The sequence below is a fragment of the Lepisosteus platostomus genome, chromosome 6 (assembly GCF_059453375.1).
Source record: "Lepisosteus platostomus isolate fLepPlt1 chromosome 6, fLepPlt1.hap1, whole genome shotgun sequence".
Classification (NCBI taxonomy): Eukaryota; Metazoa; Chordata; class Actinopteri; order Semionotiformes; family Lepisosteidae; genus Lepisosteus; species Lepisosteus platostomus.
In genome coordinates this window covers 54366161-54384571 of record NC_142616.1, presented here as the reverse complement: position 1 = coordinate 54384571, position 18411 = coordinate 54366161, and the positions used below count along the sequence as shown (strand labels likewise).

Here is an 18411-nt window from a genome sequence, read left to right as displayed (position 1 = left end):
TAACTTCTCCTTTTCCTTATCTGTATTATTACCCTACACCACGTGTTTATTTCGACTCATTCTGAAGCTCAGTTTTAATTGTTAAAAGCAAAAACATTGCAAAACCAAGAGAAGAAACATACAGGTTTGCCATTTAAATTGCTTCAGCAATAAAGCAGCCTTTAAATATGTATTTGCAATTATATCCTTTCATAAACCATGACATTTCAACATTTGCACAATGCACAATTTGAAAACACTTCTATGCCTCTTTCTATGGGTATCCATAAGAATGTCATTTTAGTCTACTATATTGAAAAGTGCAGCATGTATACCACATACTGTATAATGTATATTGTATTTATCAAAAATATTTAACCAGAGATTTAGAAGTCATATTTATTTTGTCTTGCTGTTTATTCCACCAAAGTATTTTATTTAGAAGCTCTTGGGAAGAAAAGACAAAATCTGTGCCAACAGAAACTGAACCTTTTAAGTGTGGAACAGAGAAGATTATGAGGGAGCCTAGGGTCCAGATGGAACTATTAAAAAAAAAGACAACAGGTCCACTTAGGCCCACACTATCTGTGTGTGAACACTATCTCCTTTATAATTCACAAATTCAGAAACTAGGTTTTTTTTCTCCTAAACAGGAGTGATTGGAATAGTACAGAAAATCTGTGGCTAATTAAAAAAAACACTGCATGCAAAATTAAACACTCAGATAACTTACTAGTAAGAGCATAACGACAGCTAATAATTCCAGATTATTTATTGCAGACTACTGTAACAGACATCCCAGATAGCTCAGATACAGTAATTCAAGACAGATAACAAATATGAAGGTAAACTAGCTATTGGCTACACTTCTTTACACAAAGTAAATAAGCAAACATGAGTGGCGTGATGTGCATATACTGTAGAGCAAACCGCTCATTAGGCTTTTTTGTATTTAATGCTCCAAGCACTAAGAAATCAATTATCAGCATTAGGCTAAGCAACAAGATGTATCCAAAAGGCATTCAGGAGTCCGAATGACCTCAAAATTGTAGGAGTGTTGCTTTGAGTAAGCATTTGCTAAACCAAGGCTTCATGTCTGATTTGTGTAATACTGCTGTAAGCACTGTGAGCACATTCCTTTTCTACTACAGGAAGAGAGGGTACGCGCTCTTGTACTATAACACAGGGTAAGTGGGAAGAGAGAAAATGTCAGGAGTCCCCTGCAGAAAACATAACTGCTGTAACTTCAAATACAGAAGAATGTTTTGGTAAGACCTCAGACATCTCTGCAATGCACTTGCTTTGCTTTCTTCCTGGCTGCACAGTGGGGAAGCCGAATGAATATCACTGTATTGGAACACAAAACTTCCCAAGGAGATTAATAGTGACATAGTTGTTTTCATTGTTCTGCTCTAGGTGTGAAGAGCCAAAATATTTCAAATTAACACATAGTACTGGTCTTTTCTTCCTTACTAAGTCCATGACATCTCCAAAAAACAAGTTAATCTGTCTATATTTACTTTATGTGGTACATAGGAAAAGAACAAATGAAAATATACGAATAATTGAACTGACCTTTTTGAACAACCTGATTACATCCTCGCTGATCTGAGACAGCCGAACGATCACATTGTTCATATAGATGTCATTGAGAGTGGCATGATCCCGGCTCTCTCGCCTTGTCTGATTGAGGACCAAGTACCAGCAGTTCACTGGGGACAAGAGGTGCTGGTCCTTCCTGCAACAGAGCAAAAGTTCACAGCAATCAAAACTTCAGACAAGACAAATACAGAGTGCATATACTGTACTGTACACGTCCTGTGATGTTAAAAAAAAAAGCAGATATATTTCTGAACAGTGCTTTTTCACAACAAGAACATGCCAAATGTGGACAAGATAACAGCTCTACATGCCTACACACCATCCGGGTGGTATGGAAGCCCGTTCCCGCCAGTGAGTTAAAAAAAAACGCGCTATGGTATCTCAGAATTGCGACTTAGTATCTCAGAATTGCGACTTAGCATCTCAGAATTGCGACTTAGCATCTCAGAATTGCGACTTAGCATCTCAGAATTGCGACTTAGCATCTCAGAATTGCGACTTAGCAACTCAGAATTGCCGACTTAGCAACTCAGAATTGCCGACTTAGCAACTCAGAATTGCCGACTTTATATCTCACATTTGCGACTTCGAAATAGCCATATTTCATTGTCTGTCCTTTTGTTATTGTAACGGATTCGGGTTCTAGGGCTTGTGCCCTGGCTGCACTGGCTCACTTTCTTTAAGAACACTTTCTTTAGCCCTGGCGGCCAGCATCCCTGTTATGCACAGGGGAGGGTGGTGTACTGCAACCAAATAGTTTTTATTTACGTAGACAGAATATGAAATAAGATACAGAAATAGGCACTTCACATCCAGAAGAATTCACAATTATAAAAGCTGAAACATACTTTTTACGTATTTCCATTGTATGTCCTTTTTTACTTAAAAAAGAAGGTCTTCTTTAGCTCAGCTGGCAAGACTCAGGTTCGAGCCAGTGCAGCGAGGCACGAACTAGGGTGGGAGCGGCGAGGGCACAATCCCTAGAACCCGAATCCGTTACAATAACAAAAGGACAGACAATGGAATATGGCTATTTCGAAGTCACAAATGTGAGATATAAAGTCGGAATTCTGAGTTGCTAAGTCGCAATTCTGAGATACTAAGTCGGAATTCTGAGTTGCTAAGTCGCAATTCTGAGATACTAAGTCAGAATTCTGAGTTGCTAAGTCGCAATTCTGACTTACTAAGTCGCAATTCTGAGATGCTAAGTCGGAATTCTGAGTTGCTAAGTCGGAATTCTGAGTTACTAAGTCGCAATTCTGAGATACTAAGTCGCAATTCTGAGATACTAAGTCGCAATTCTGAGATAGCATAGCGCGTTTTTTTTTTCCTCCCTGGCGGAAACGGGCTTCCATAGGGTGGAGTACACTGCACATAACAAGCACAATTTTGACTCAAACTGTGCTTTACAAAACAAGGTCAGGTTTAAAGACATGTGTCAGTGGTATGTGATTATTCATTAAGGTTTCAGATTTAGGCTTCAGAAGAATCTCATCGCAGAACAACTGTTTTCAAGATTTGGAAGGGTCTGGGATTGTACTGTGTAATTGCTCCTCGCATTCAAACTTTGTCTTTGTCACCTGAATGTCATGCCAAAATATATGTTTATCTTATCTGTACCCCCATCCATTCTTCTACTGTCTCAGCCTTACTGCTCAGTGGGGGAGTGAACCACCTACAGCATTGAGGACTGCTCAGTCCCCAGTCGCCTTCTGGTGCCTCCTCAAGATGCATCTGTTAAACCGGCACCTGTGATCTCTTAGCTCTCATCTGCATCCTTCAGCAGCTCTTACGTTACGCTGTACTCAATTTAATTCACAATTTGGTAATGTTACACACTTGTTGCACTAATTCTCTGGAAATGTGGAACACATACCAATAGGGGATCTACATTACTAGCTTGTATCTGCACTACACGTGCCTGCTTGTAACTGTCAGGATACTTGCAACCTAATTTACGGATTTTGTCTTTGTTTAGCACTATGTAATACATCACATATACTAGTCTATACTAGCATTATTGTACTTGCTCAAATGGAATAATATCCATTTGGTTCTTTGCATCTGCATTTACAAGTTTAATGTCAGAGTTTGTAAAGGTGATAAATCCCCCTAGATAAGGTTGTCTGGAAAATAAAACAAATATGAATCAATACTTTCCTATGAAAAAACTATGCATTTTTCAAATTAAATGACTTTTAGAGGAATAAATGTTAGTGAATGCAATTATTTCAAAAAAGGAAGAACAGAATAAAAGAATTCCTTCTGCTGTTTTAAGAAATGTCAAACATTTAAAATCAATTTAATATCTAACAGACCCAGACAGCTAAGCTCATTTACCCTTGTCTGCAATTCATTTACCTATCTCTACATAAAAATGCAAAGCCCAAAACAGAAAGTATCAATAAAATTCAAGGCTTGAACAAAGCATTATTTCATCTTCTGTTTATCGGGTTCTAGGCTATTTCCGTTTTATAAAAGCAGCTATTCAAATATTTTGTGCAACAGAGGCATATCTGTGGTCTGTAAAAGCCATAAACATCTAGTGGAGAGAGATAAACTCTTGAACTGACTCTCTATTTCTTTAGATTTCTTGAAAAAGGGAAACAGAGTAGTATTTTACTAATGTTTTTCAAGAGAAACCACACCTAAACCTATAAATTAAAAAGGGCCTTAAAAGCCCTGACACTAATTAAGATTGTATTAAAAAATTAAGTTAACATTAAATTCAAGATTAAGATTAGCATGTGACTGACAAAACAACAGATTCAAAAGCTACAAATTAGTTATTGTTTAATGGAATTAGATTATGTTGTAGAGACGATATTGACATGAAAATAAATATACCACTATCTTACAACCAGTTTTCTTAAATGTAAATTCAAAAGACCCATGTTGATGAATGGAAGCAAATATTAGTGTCCTTCTAAAATACATTACTGAAAAACAACTTCACTATGAAGATAAATTTTCCCTTAATTATCTTTGTACATTCCAGGTGAGTAAGAAAAGTGCAAGATCGAAATTCTGAATTTACTAAAACACTGTCTTATCTCTTCTCTCATTTAGTCAAAGCTCAAAGATGCATAGATGAAACTTTGGCAGCGGCATCTAGCCAGTTTCAATTAGCAATCTTCCCACTGGTATAGATGAGCTTAGTAAATTTTAAATGAACCCTAGAGAGCTATTACTCTGAAAAAATACGTAAAATTTTTTATCTAAATCTTTTTTAAGGAAGAGCACATTTTAAATTTTTAACTTCTTCTGGATTTTTCTTTCATTAAAACGTCCAAAATTTGATTTTAACTTTTCCATCCCATATCTCTTCTGGTTAGATAATGGCTTTAAAATGTCAGACGAGCAGCATAATAATGGATTTTGCTTGCCATTATACAAAGTATTGTACCTTTAACACTAATGTATGTTCCAAAGAACACAAAGAAAGCAAACAGACCTCTTAAAGCTCAGGAATGCTTACATTCCCAGGTAATTAAGCATCTAAATAAAATAAAATAAAATAATATTTTTTGCATTCCACACTTATCAAGGTATCACCTACATTCAGCTTACTCTGATAGAAACAAAGCCATCAAATTACTTACTTTATTCTTTTGAAATTCAATATTGATCTGTACATAAAATGGTTTTCTTGCGGCTACAAAGCTATTTTAAGCAACTACAATACAAAGTGATAAATAAGATTTGACTAACAAGGTATACACATTAGGACTACCAGGAATCAAACAACTCCCTGTGAATCTGCACTAATCCCCCATCAACTACAGGTAGATTCATGCACTTGTATTTTACATTTTTAGATCTGTATACTTCTTTATACCCTAATGCTAGCCTATATCAAGCAATATCTTAATAGACCTATTTTCTATTTTTAATTACAAATAATGTGGAAGCTGCCTGTGACAATAATCATAAAAATAATAATAATAATCACATCTGCTCTGTGCAATCTATTTATATATATTTTAAAGTAATTCGTACAATACTAATCTATATGGTTTTAACTGGTTTAGCTTTATTTTAAAGCTAAACTGAAAACTTTTACCATTTTATGTGAATTTATAAAAGGACCAGTAAAATAACACTAGTATACTTATTAACAAGATATCTAGCACATAAGGTTAGCTACTCCTATATCTCCATGGAGGCATTCAAGGTTTAGAAGCCATCATTCTTTCACAATACAGTATACAGTGTAGTAAAAAGCCCGTACTCAAATGAGATGCTTGCTGCCCTCTTTGTGTTATTCACTGTGTGCTTCTGTGAGTTTATAACCTCAGAGGAAAATGGCATTAGAGAACAATGACTCCTCTGAAACAACAGGATGTTGCACAGTGTAAAAAATATCTCATAATATAAATCTACCTTTCTGAATATCCCTGAACTGTTTGCTAAAAACTGTACAATAACTATTTTGCAATTACTTAATTTCCCCAAGCTGCAATCATATGATTTTCATTTTCTGTGGACACATAGTACCAACTCTAATACCAATTTTGCTGTTAGTTGAAAGTCAAATAACCAAATAAAAATGTCTCAGAACAGAAGTGCTGTGTACATATAGAGCAATCAAGAAAGAAAAGTTACACACTTCCTGGGATGCACTGAAACCCAGAAGGAAGCTGCCACTCAAGATATTTTGAGCTTTTGTAATGTACTGTATTTCACATGTACATGTATTTGATTGCAACAAATGTAATATTAATCTATTCGGCTTCCTCAAGAAGCATGCATTTACCAAATGTGTGAGCAAATGAGTGCAAATCCCGAGAAACCTAGGGCGCTCTTTGATTCATCTTGACAGCCAAAGTCTCCCGAATTTCTTTGAACCCACGAGTAAAGAGGATGGCATCAATAATCAAACCCAGGGAGAAACACACTCGCACGTTGCCAACTTCACAGCTAAAATATGCTCCTTAAATATGCTGCCTGTAATCTGTGCATCTAGGGCACTTTTAGCTTGTTCTTTTTTATCGCAGGGCTCCTGCCAAAATTTGATGATATCCAGCTGCAAAGCTCTGCACTGTCAGTCGCTTAAACATGTGCGGAAGCTGCGCTAAATTGAAGGACCAGGCTGCTGGCTGTGGATGTTCAGGCCAGTGCAGCGATGGCACTGCCTATTTTGGTCTTGTCAAACATCCAGCTCAGGCACAAGGTACAAAACGTAACTTGCATGCCATGCGTTATCAGGCTCAGAACCCTAATGCACTACCTGTGCTACTGATGTCAAGGAAAAGGATATAAATAATTAAACTGAGTAAATAACACGGATGGCACACATTAAAACCACTGCTGTCAATAACCTGGAAAGAGGCTGAGGCACATTCCTCTGGAGAGCAAATTCAAAAACAACAATCATCTAGTGGAAAACTGGATGTCTGGCTCAAGGCTTACTGACCAGTGTCGGATACGTCTCATCTATAAGCATTCTCCACAGAGAAATCATTTTAGGCATGTTATTGCATGAAGCAAAAGGCAGACTGTAAAGCAATTTATACATTTCACCTCATTTACAACATACTAAGATAATTGATTAATCAGTGCAGTACTGTAAATCACATCATAGATGAATAACAGCAGGAATATGAAGGTTGCTATCACTCAGCTATTTCTAGTAGCTAGTTGTGGAAAACCATAAATAACTTATGCTTTCTACTGGGAGCCATTCGTGACTATTTTCTTATTCATGAACATACATTAATAATTAGTGAACAATATTGTGTCAGGCAGCTATGGTGAACTGCTTCTCCCATTCCTACAAGGGGTTAGTTTTATACTGTATGAGGATGAAACCATTTAAAGCATAATAAAGCACTTTGACTCTGTTTCATACCCATCAAATTTCTCAAAGGGAGACTGAGAGACATAGAAAGAAAAACAGGGTATTAGTGTGAACAAAAGTGCTTCCTCAAACCTATAGAACATTACACCGCACACGGGTTTCACACATTATAGTAACAAAACTAGCACACATTTCCTGTGGCTAACTCCTTCACATGGCTGTGCTTTCAAACAGAAGCTCCAAAGCAATGCACTTCTGCTGCACATAAAGGCCAGAAACACTTAGCTGACTCAGTGAAAACAAAAATGAAAGTATGAGGGGTTGAATTCAATACATGGTCGCTCCTTAGCAGTGACACATAACGCATTAACCTAAATGATTCAGTCTGGTTACAATACAGTTACAATTTTATTTTTAACGTTCTATTTTTTGGCCAACAAAAGTCCAAACGAATGTCACAAAGTACAACAACTCTTTTGTTCAACTAAAAGTTTGAACTTTTATTTAAAGAGGCAAAAGAAAGTACTCAATACCCTATAAATACAAAAACTGTTGAAATGCACTGTATCTTAACTTGCTCATTTCTTTGTAACACTTCACCACCCAGAGAAACAGGTTAAATGGACAAGATCTGTACACGGAGCCAGGAATGTCTTTTTTAAAGAGGCTGTGAAACTGCAGACAATCATCTCTTTTCAATAGTCTTCATACACATACAGTATGAAAAATCAACAGTGAAGTGGAGTTTGAGGAGGGGCTTCACAGATTAGGACAGGGCATGTTGAGAAAACTAAGATTTAAATTATCAGGAAATTCCATTACAGCACAGAAGAAAGGGGCATTAAAAAATTATTTTTTTCTAGACAACTCAGAAAGCAGAAAACACAAATTACTAAGAGAAAGGACAATAGGCACTGTTTTTTTGCAGTTTTGCACATTTAAGAATGCTTATGTTGAACTTAAGAACATAAAAAAGGCTTCCACCAAGAGAAAGAGGTCTTGGTATTCTCAAAATGAAGTTCAAGCACAAGTAACAAATGAACAATTAATGTTTTTGTTTTATTGAGAGAAATGATAGCTCAATCCTGTTCCTATTTCACACCTGAGGTAAAACGCTGCCTGGAATTATTTAATAGGTTCTGTTTTCCTGCAACAGGCTAGCCACTAGTCTCTATTCACTTCATGAATTCAATTAATAAATAAGAGAGAGATCACTTTATTAGCCATATACAATTTCCTGCTTTAGGAATTTGTCTTTTCACATACCCCAGCTTGCTCTACATGAGACACACAGACAGGGAGAGAAGCTTGGGGTCAGACACAGGGTCAGCCATTTGTATGGCGCCCCTGGAGCAGTTGGGGTTAAAGGCCTTGCTCAGGGGCCCAACGGAGTAGGATTCCTCTGCCAGCTGTGGGATTTGAACCGACAACCTTCCAGACAGATTTTTATTTACATTTTTATTTACAGCCATCTATATTTACAGAATGACTTGTTTCTCTTTCGGTGCAATTTCCCTTTCTTATGAACTTTACTATGTCTATGAAATATTTTTTACATCAGGAAAAGCATTTTGCCTTTCATAATATAATCATCAGTGGAATATTAAAACTGCTCTGGAATTTGTTAAGTGCTTATTCTCTCTAATGACTCATTTAACTGGCACCTTTTAATTTGTATCCATTTTCCATATCAAGGTACTACCTAATTTCTAGCATGTACAATAAGTAGAATACAGTTTAAGGAAGAGATATAAACAAACACAGAATGTCATTTACATGTAAAACTAACAGTCATTTCAGTACTTGACACACTGGTAACTGACACCTTAGGAAGTGTTTTTTATAGAACATTTAAGAGTAAACAGCTGGAGGTGAATTCAAAAAAGAAAACTAATTGTGTTTTCTAAGAAAAGCAGAACTGAGTATTGCACCAGACCATGGTAAGATGAGATGTTCTTTCACTTCTGTTAGGTTTATCACATCTTAACCAAAAATAACAGAACCTAAAAAACAGAGATTAGTCTATGTCATGCTGAACATACTTCAAAAGTGCCAATTCTTTAGAGACTTTATCTGTTCAACTTCAAACCATGTCAATTAAGCTGATTTGAAGAACCAAAGAAAGGAAACTGACTCAAAGTGCATGTTAGGCATTTTTAACATTAAAAGTGGTAGAATTCACATGATGTTTAGTGCGAAAAGCCCCTCTATAAAACCAGGATTGCATTGAATATTTACAGATTAGGTGGTTCTGGTTAATCCAGCTAATGGGCGAGATGCATAATCAAAATCACAGATTATTGCCTGAAGTGTGTTTAAATAAACTGGGAGGATATAGCAGCACTGAAGTAAAATAAGTAAAATATTATTATTAAAATATATTTTTACATGCTATATTATTATATACTATATACTGTATTATTATCGGCATGCATTCTCATGCACAATTGAGAAACAGAAGTAAAGAACAGTATGTACAGTGCGAGAAATACCCATGGTCTTTTTAAAATTCATGCTAAATGCCTGATTCTACAAGGCTGCTAAAATCCTCTCGAATCTGTACAACCAGCTTATTACTCAGGCCCCAACTGCTGTCTATTTAATGCAGAATCCTAACAAGAGGGGCACTGAGACCACTGCACTTTAATCCATAAGAAATGGGAGGCCTGTTACCACACTGTACTTGTACATTTTGAAAGTTATTAAGGATAAGGGTGTCTGCTAAGCAAATCATAAAAACAACAATCAGACAATCAAAAAATACTTTTTTACAAACACATAAAATATTTTTTGTTTGATATTACAACTTCAAACAACAAATTTGAGAATTACAACAGATATACAGAATATGATAAACATATATTGTAACACGTATAATATTGTAATTAATAATCACATGGGTCTGCGCCCTCACCACTGCCGCCTCAGGTCAGCCCCCTATCGTCGGGGACTCGAACCCGGGCCTCCGGCGTCACTCAACAGGGACCCAGCCACTTGAGCTAAAGGGAAATCTCCCATCAGCCTGACAGCTGCGGTCCCTGCTATTCACAGGGAATAGCATTTTTAATGTTTAGAAGACAACAATTCTAGAAAGTCTAGGCTTTAGAAAGAAGAATATACAGTAAGTTTCACTGTCAATCCTTTCCAACCACCAGCACTCAATCGACACCTTTCAGTATTCTACCATTATCATACTAATACATGATCCTATCTGGAATTCTCTTTTAAAAAGTTATACTTTCTCAGACATAGGTTTATTCATTTCCTTCTGTTGCTAAACTTCCATCTTACATTTTGTAATGGAATCAACTATTTGTTTCTGATAATGCAATTCTCGGGAGTACTGTTATTTTTTTCAATGCAGCAGAGTTGGAACTCAGTGGCAATTTTCTGAAAGAGATTTGGCACACCGCTATGTCTTCTGCAGCTTCCTACAGTATGCCTGGCTGGAGGATCCTAGCATAGACTGCATGTATTCAAACAGCTGTGCTCAATTATACATGTAAATCCCCACTGCTTTAAGAACAGCTTTAACACTCTGGACAACCAAAAGCCATTTAAATTGTTTGTTTTTGTGCAATACACTTGGAGATGCAACATAGTTTCTAAATTTATACTAGACTTTTGGTCTTTGTTTGTTCACTGGAAAATAAAACCTGTTTTCGTTTAAAATACTATGGTTAAAATCTGTTTTTGGCACAACAGACTCTGTAAACTGCTGAATACTTTAGCATGGCACTAAGCTCATCTACCAAAGCACATTAAATACAGTATATTGTGAAAAAATATATATTTCTGGCATAATCGCAGAACAGTGAATTAGTCATCTATGTGATTCAAGTTAAACTCATTTATTATGTGGGTCTCATTATTGTACTGCCCTGCCTCAAAGGACAATCTTTTACATGGTCTGAGTCTTCAGTCTAAACAAGATTGTAAGAAGTACTACAGTATATTGAAATTTACAGATTTTTTTTTTACTTTTGCTGAAACATTGGAGTGAGTGGGCCTTTCTGTTTCTAACATCTAATACCTTAATATTAATTAACATAGTCACATATCAAAAGATTAACAATATTAATTAAGAGAAAAGAACAAAAATAGCTTTCAAAAGCATTAGAATCTGACTGTGCAAACAGACAAACAAGAGAAGGAGCAGCATTGAAAATTCTGGAATTATCTTGAGTACACATTTTAAGATACGTTTTACCTATTTGAGCCAGGCAGTGTGGCTCATGATCTAGTCTACATAATTTGACTTACTTGAACTGGTGATGTTCTCTGGAGCTGCGGATTTTGGAGGAGAATCGTTCAGCGAGTTTCTCCAGGCTCTTGGAATACTCTAGTTCAATCTCAGATTTTCTTCGGAAGAACTCCTGCAGGTCCTGTAGCAACTGTATACGAGCCTCTGACTGTTGTTCCAGGCATTTGAATTGTTCCAGTAATTGGTTACGAATCTCTGTTTTGCAAAGAGACAAAAACAATGGATTGATTAAATTCACTTTCACCTACTTGTATACTGTAGCTTTACTTTATTTTTCAAATTAAATAAAGTTTCAGGACCAGTTACTAAAACAGTAGCACAATTTTCCCACATTTGCAAGGTTTCATCTGAAATGCTACAAATTTACCTACATATTTTACAAACTTTTCACATTATTAGGCACAGTGTGACCCATATCTCCACCCATATATTTTATTTTGACACATCATGTATTGTAGGTTTAAAGGAAGATGAAATACAGTGTTAAACTATAAGTTTGTCATGAAAAAGGAAGCTCACTGTGGCACTGCCTCTCTGTGCCCTGAAAACAGCTGTGAGTGATAGTCATGCACTGCAATACTGCTTCCAATGTTTGCTACAATGATTGCCAGCAAATCTTCTGAGAAAAAGAACAAGTTAAACAAATGCTTTACATAATCCAATAAGAGTCCTTGAAGACACTTATATAACAAATCAAAACTACAATATTTTTTCATTTTCATCAAAACACAACAAAGGCATTTCAAAAGTTACAGCAGCTACAGTTACATTTAATATTGAATAGACAGAAAACCAACACAAATAAAATTGCCAGTCAGATAGTTGACATAATTCTTATTTAATTTACATAAATGTATGTATGAAGTTTATGTAGAAAACTTTCTCACTTGTGTAGTGAGCTGAACAGAGCTTAGACAAAACACATACCTGCTCCAAAAGGCTTATAACGCATTTCCTTCATTCCTGAGCTTCTGTTTCTGAGAAATAATAACTTCAAATGTGGCTCATTTTAAAGAACAGCAAAAGAGAAGGCTTGCAAACTGGGCATTACTAAGTTTCCTTTACAACTTGCCGTGCTGAAGTACAGTTCCAGGGCATGTACACAGACAGCTTACTGAAATACTAGACATATAATCATAAGCTCAAATGTCAATAGGTACCATAATTTGCAGCTTGCAGCATGTCTGTACAAAACCTGTCCCCTTTAAAGGAACAGAACATAAATTTTGCTTTTATTAAATTGCATAGGGCCCTCAAAATGAAATCAGTCATTATCATAAAAAAGAGAAACTGCAGTACAGATGAGAGTTGTTTTAAGTATAATGCACATCAACATGTACACTTGTACACTAGAAAAATGCAATTAAATTAATAATTTGTATATTAGACATCATCTGTATCATAAAAAAGCTTGAGTGCTGTTCTAGCTCTAAACAGAAGTGTGTGAACGGTTTCATGTGATGTTCTGCTATGTCAAATTTAACAGCGTACAGATTTTGGATGTATATGCAATTTATGCTCATGATTATCAGTACCTTGCCAAATAAGCTATAAACCTGCTAGTTAGAACAGTTTGAAAATCAAAACTGAAAGTAAAACAAAAAATTAATCCACCAGTGATATTTTGCAAACTCTCTCCTGTCTTGTCTAAGGGTCAGACTAAAAAGTCTCTCTCTACAGATCTCATTTCTCAAACCTCTAGTAAGGTTCCTTAAACACATGCAGTAAACAGTATGTCAAAAAGACTGATCAGAATGAAGCACAAAGAGTTTCATTTTTATATGCATAATATAGGGAAGGATTATGCATAGCCACAGCTTGTCTTGTTTGGGAACTTCACCAAATTTCACATGCTAATTGAAAAGCACTAACGTGGCAAATATAAAATAAAATGTCAAGGATATGCTTTTTTAACAAATATAGCAGGGAACAGGGATAAAAGTGGCTCCTAAGCATGGAGACTTTCTGAAAGAAACTGCCAATTATGGTTTAACAACTCAACCAATTTCTTTGGAAATTAAAGCCTTTTCTTTTTTTTCCATGACATGTCACATTATTGCTCTAGCAAAATGCAGCATTCTGTGGGTAACCACAATGTCCCAGCCCTTTCTTATGACCTAGCCACCATTTCATACCCTGTGGTCTTAAAACATAAGACAGCCAGCACATCTTACCTGTTCCTAACGACATCCACAAACATTACGCTGTGCCCTGCACTGGTGAGATGTCATGGTATTTTTAATTGAGAGCTTTCTTAGAAATTATGTAGTGTGACAAAACAGAAAACCAGTACAAACAACCCAGGAGATTTGTGATTTAAATGAGTTTAGTGGTCAAGTGAAAAGTACAAACTAAATGGACCATCAATACAGGAGAGACTGGTCCTTGTTTTTTTGACAGGCCAGCTATAGAGCTAACTGGTCAGCCAAACATACTGTATGCATACAAAAAGAAAACATGCCTAACAATGTACATTTCCATATAGATCATCTGGTTATTATCTGTGATTCACATACTATATGTACTGAAAGCATACACATTTTTCAGAAGAACAGTGCCTCAGTATGTATGGCAATGAATTCCTTGAATTGTGGTTACAAAGTGCAGGATTTAGGCAGATGTACTATGCACCTGTAAGTCTGTAACAAGAGAGTTTCTAGCCCATTCAAAGTGGTGCCAAGATTATCTAATGATGATAATCCAGTACCATGCAATCCTTTAAGCTGGAACATCACAGCAAGTTTCAGATGTCACAAGCACCATTAGTGTATTTATGAGACATGGCAATACATTCAGGATGTTCATGTGCAATGATGGACCATGCCAAATACCAACTCTCCTTGTGATGATATCTGAACCACGACACATCATTTCTCATGAAGGCTTGAATGACTGAGCTAAACTATGTTCTGTATTAAGAATTTTTATTGTGTTATTGATTTTCATTCCATGCAGTTTCTTTTAGGGCACGTATGGTAAGGTTGCAAAAAAGAGGAGGTTTATCTCAGTATCTCAGAGAGCTGGTTTAATGACATTTTTCTCAGGGGAAGATTCCAGAAATGTTTCACAATTAAAGTAAACAATTCAGAAGTAATTATGATTCCTTGAATTCAATTCCTCTGTGGTTTACTTGAAGGTTTTAAAACCTTGGTGATTAGTTTTGTCCTCTGAGGAACCAAAAAAATCAGCAAATGTCAGTTTGCCTTTATGAAACCTCGACGTTGTTCGATCCAGTATGCAATAGAAAAGATTTAGCTCCTTTAAGCCTAGTGAATCAATATTTATTTTGTGAGGAAAGTGCCTGGACATTTTGCTTTACAACCCCCTCCTAACAGGAACAATTTATTCCCTGTCTCACAATTATCCGTTTTGCTATTGTAAAATACTATAGTAAAACACATAAGAACACAACACAGGGACAACTTCTAGAACAATTAATTTCTTCCTCTATTTGTCTTGATAGACTTGCCATTACAATTACATGTTACAATTACATGCATGAATAAGATTGGTTTATCAATCTGGTGCCCTACTCTGTAATGGAAATCATCATTTTAAGTAGTGTATTTAGTGTATTTGCTCAATGCCATGTGCGTACTTAAAGGCTAAGCAATAGGAAGTCTCAGCAGGGAAGAGAAAACAGCTGCAGTTTAAATGCCCAAATTACAACAGTTCACCTAATTAGATGTTTTGTACAACCTGCAATTTTGGGTAGGCCTTGTTTATATATTTTTTTAATTCTTAAAAAAAAGCACCTTCTCTCTGACAACTGTTGTTTACTCCCACACTTCCCACTTTATCCTTTTATTACCAATTTAGTGATGATGTAGCTCTTGGCATATGATATTTTTTTGAGACAATATTGATGGTGGAAATGTGGTCGGATCCCTTAGGCTGGTGAAGCCAAGTTCTACAATTAAGTTTCTGCCGCCCAACTTTGCCTGGGGTTCTGCCAGCTTGGATAGCTCTGCGAATATGACACTCTTTCAGTTCAACAGTGCCAGCAAAAGGCAAAAGGCCAGGATGGAAAGCTCTAAGGCACCACTTCCTACCCAACTGCACAGTGGGCATTTACAACACTTTAAGCCTTATATTTACCACCCTACTATCCAACTGCTGACAAAAGCAATCATATGTCCCTACTAAATACAGCATGAGCTCATCCGGAGTGGGCATCTCATGACAGTGCCGACCTCATTTCTTCCTGACAGTTTGTGCTTCTGTATTACAAAAGTCAGAAACCTCCCGAACAGGCATTTTGTCATGATATTGATTTGGATGCAGGTATTCAATTTAAAGAAAAAAAAATTCTCTGTTAATGCTTTTCACAGAATTTGAATAAAGTGCATCTGATTTTTAGGAGTCCATTTCCCATCATAGACAAAACAGAATTTAATCAAATATATTTCCACTGGTTTTGCTTGTTCTCCCGGAGACTGGCATGTTTTTTTGGAATGCAGATGCCACATTCTCTTAATAATTAGTCATACTATAACTTTTTAAAGTAATTGCAGTTACCAACTTATTTGGAAGGCATTCTAAAAAGCTTGTGGAGTTGCTGGCTTTTACCCATTATGAGCATAGACAACCCTTTGTATAAAGTAGCTATCGGCAAAAGTTCACTTGCACAAAAGAATGCACTTGTTCAAAGCTGAATGGCCTTTCTGTATTGACGAATAATACATTATTAAAGAAAATGGTTTTGGCTTGTGTACCACCCTGCTTCCAGTGCTGGGTGGTTTATTTTTCATAGAGCATGTGTAATCCTGTGGCTGTCAGGAAAGCAAGTTTCACATCTTTAGCATGCTCTACGAGTTCCATACTCCCAGCGCTGAAAGAGACCACATTCAGTGTGCATTAGCTTAATTGTCTTTTTCAAGCAGCTGTATTCTCTGAATAGCCTGAAAATAAGGGTCTGTAGAAAAAGCCGTCAACAAAGTACCCAAAAGACAGTAATTGCTATAGTTAGTTACATTTTTCTTCTACCTTGCACAAAAGAAACCAATGACTCGACATGCTTATGATGCATTTGTCCAATCAATATCTACAAAACAGGATGCTAAACGAAAGAGTGAATCGTCTTCTCAAAGAGATGAAATTGTCCTTTCAAATACTATTTGCTTGGCACATAATAGGCTTAGGGCTCGTGTAACTGTTTCAGTATTGATATATGTATAAAATCTGTCTGATAGGAAATCAGTATTTTTCAACAGTTTGCAGAAGTGCTCTGTCTGCTCCTATTTACAATTTCTTGCCTTTCTGATCATCTTCTGATGATGCTGGTCACTCGAATGTTCCTTCTCTTCACTATAATGCACTGTTCATTCACCTCCCCCAAACCCCTGTGGTGGAATCAGATTTCTAGGCACTGCATCATTTCTGATCAACTCCCAATGCCTCTTCAATACCACCTATTCAACCTGCAATCCTTCAATGGTCCTCACCATTATAGTCTTCAATACTTAACAATATAAAAGATCACATTATCAAATGTAACATTTTAGATGTCAAATATATGATTAAATCTGAATGGCTGTTCTTTTGTTTCCAAAACCTGTTTGTTTAATGTACTATAATCTTTCAACTATTGTAATTATTATTGTAATCAACTAATTTTAATTATTAATGTATTGTAAAATTAATTCCATTAGGTTGAATTCTATTTTTTTGTTACACTATTGTGCAGCTTTTGCGCTATTTTTGATAGTTCAGAAACTGGTTTTATAGGTCACCTTATATAAATGCCTTTAATAATTTCATCATAACACAATTTGCTTTTATGCCCGTCAAAAAAAAAAAAAACTGCTGTGAATGGCTTCACCTCTCAAAGACATGTAACATTGCTGAAAACAATAGCAGGATATATGAGATCCATAAGGCCTCTGACCTTAACCCTCACACCAGCTGCTGGATGCATAGTTCACTATGCAGGAACACTGCAATAGAAGTAGGGGACAATATTAAAATACACTGCAAATCCCAGGTTTTCAGGAACTAATCCAGGGCTTTAAATGTTGTTCCCTCAAGTAATAAATCTCATATAATCGAAGATGTTCTTTATCTTCCTCTGTGGTTTCCTGAGTTTTCAGTGAAAATGGTATACAGCTGTAATATGAAATATGCAGTCCAGTCATAAAAGGCTGCACATTACTGAAGCCTATTTCCACCCTTAACAATCTTGGTTTTCAAGCACACTCTTAAAAACCATTTGTTTTACATTTCCTTTCCAGAATTACTGAGCAGTTTCTACATGTCTTATCACTGCCAGTGCTGAGAAGCAGCTCAAATGCTTTTGAATTCTTTGCAGGACATGTTTGGAGGCTGCCATTAAAATATGTTTCAATGAAAAAATAGAAACATGAATGGACACAAATTATGTACTACTGTATATACAATATGTTCCTACTTGTACTTGAAAACAGATATTTCTATGTACTGTATAAGACAATCAATCAAAACAACGGATGAAAAGTCTATAAATAATTTAGGTTTTTTCTTGGATTACCAAATACAAAAGTAGGCTGCATTCGTCAATAAAAGCTGGTTTGATGTCTAACTAAATTGTATGGATTAATCGTGACAGTAAAATGTGTTTATTACAGCTCATATACAACAAGGTAACATTTTATAATTACAAGACAATTTTAATAACTACTCCACATTAGATTCATGTCACAAGCACAAAGAAAAGAAAAAAAAATTTTTTTTTTTGCTTTTTGAAGAAAACAACTTCCTTTCAAAGGCAATTCTTTGAAATGGCACTTTT

General features: G+C 36.0%; 1 protein-coding gene across 2 annotated transcripts in view; it reads right to left on the bottom strand.

Moving 5' to 3' along the window:
• Positions 1–18411, bottom strand: part of srgap3 (SLIT-ROBO Rho GTPase activating protein 3) — a 99735-nt gene that overhangs the window by 49749 nt on the left and 31575 nt on the right. For both annotated transcript variants that reach the window (XM_088636376.1, XM_088636377.1), the window contains exons 2-3: positions 11645–11840; positions 1555–1717 (exon numbers count right to left, since the gene is read on the bottom strand). In XM_088636376.1, the coding sequence (XP_088492502.1) occupies positions 1555–1717; positions 11645–11840 (359 nt within the window). The remainder of the gene's footprint in view (positions 1–1554; positions 1718–11644; positions 11841–18411) is intronic.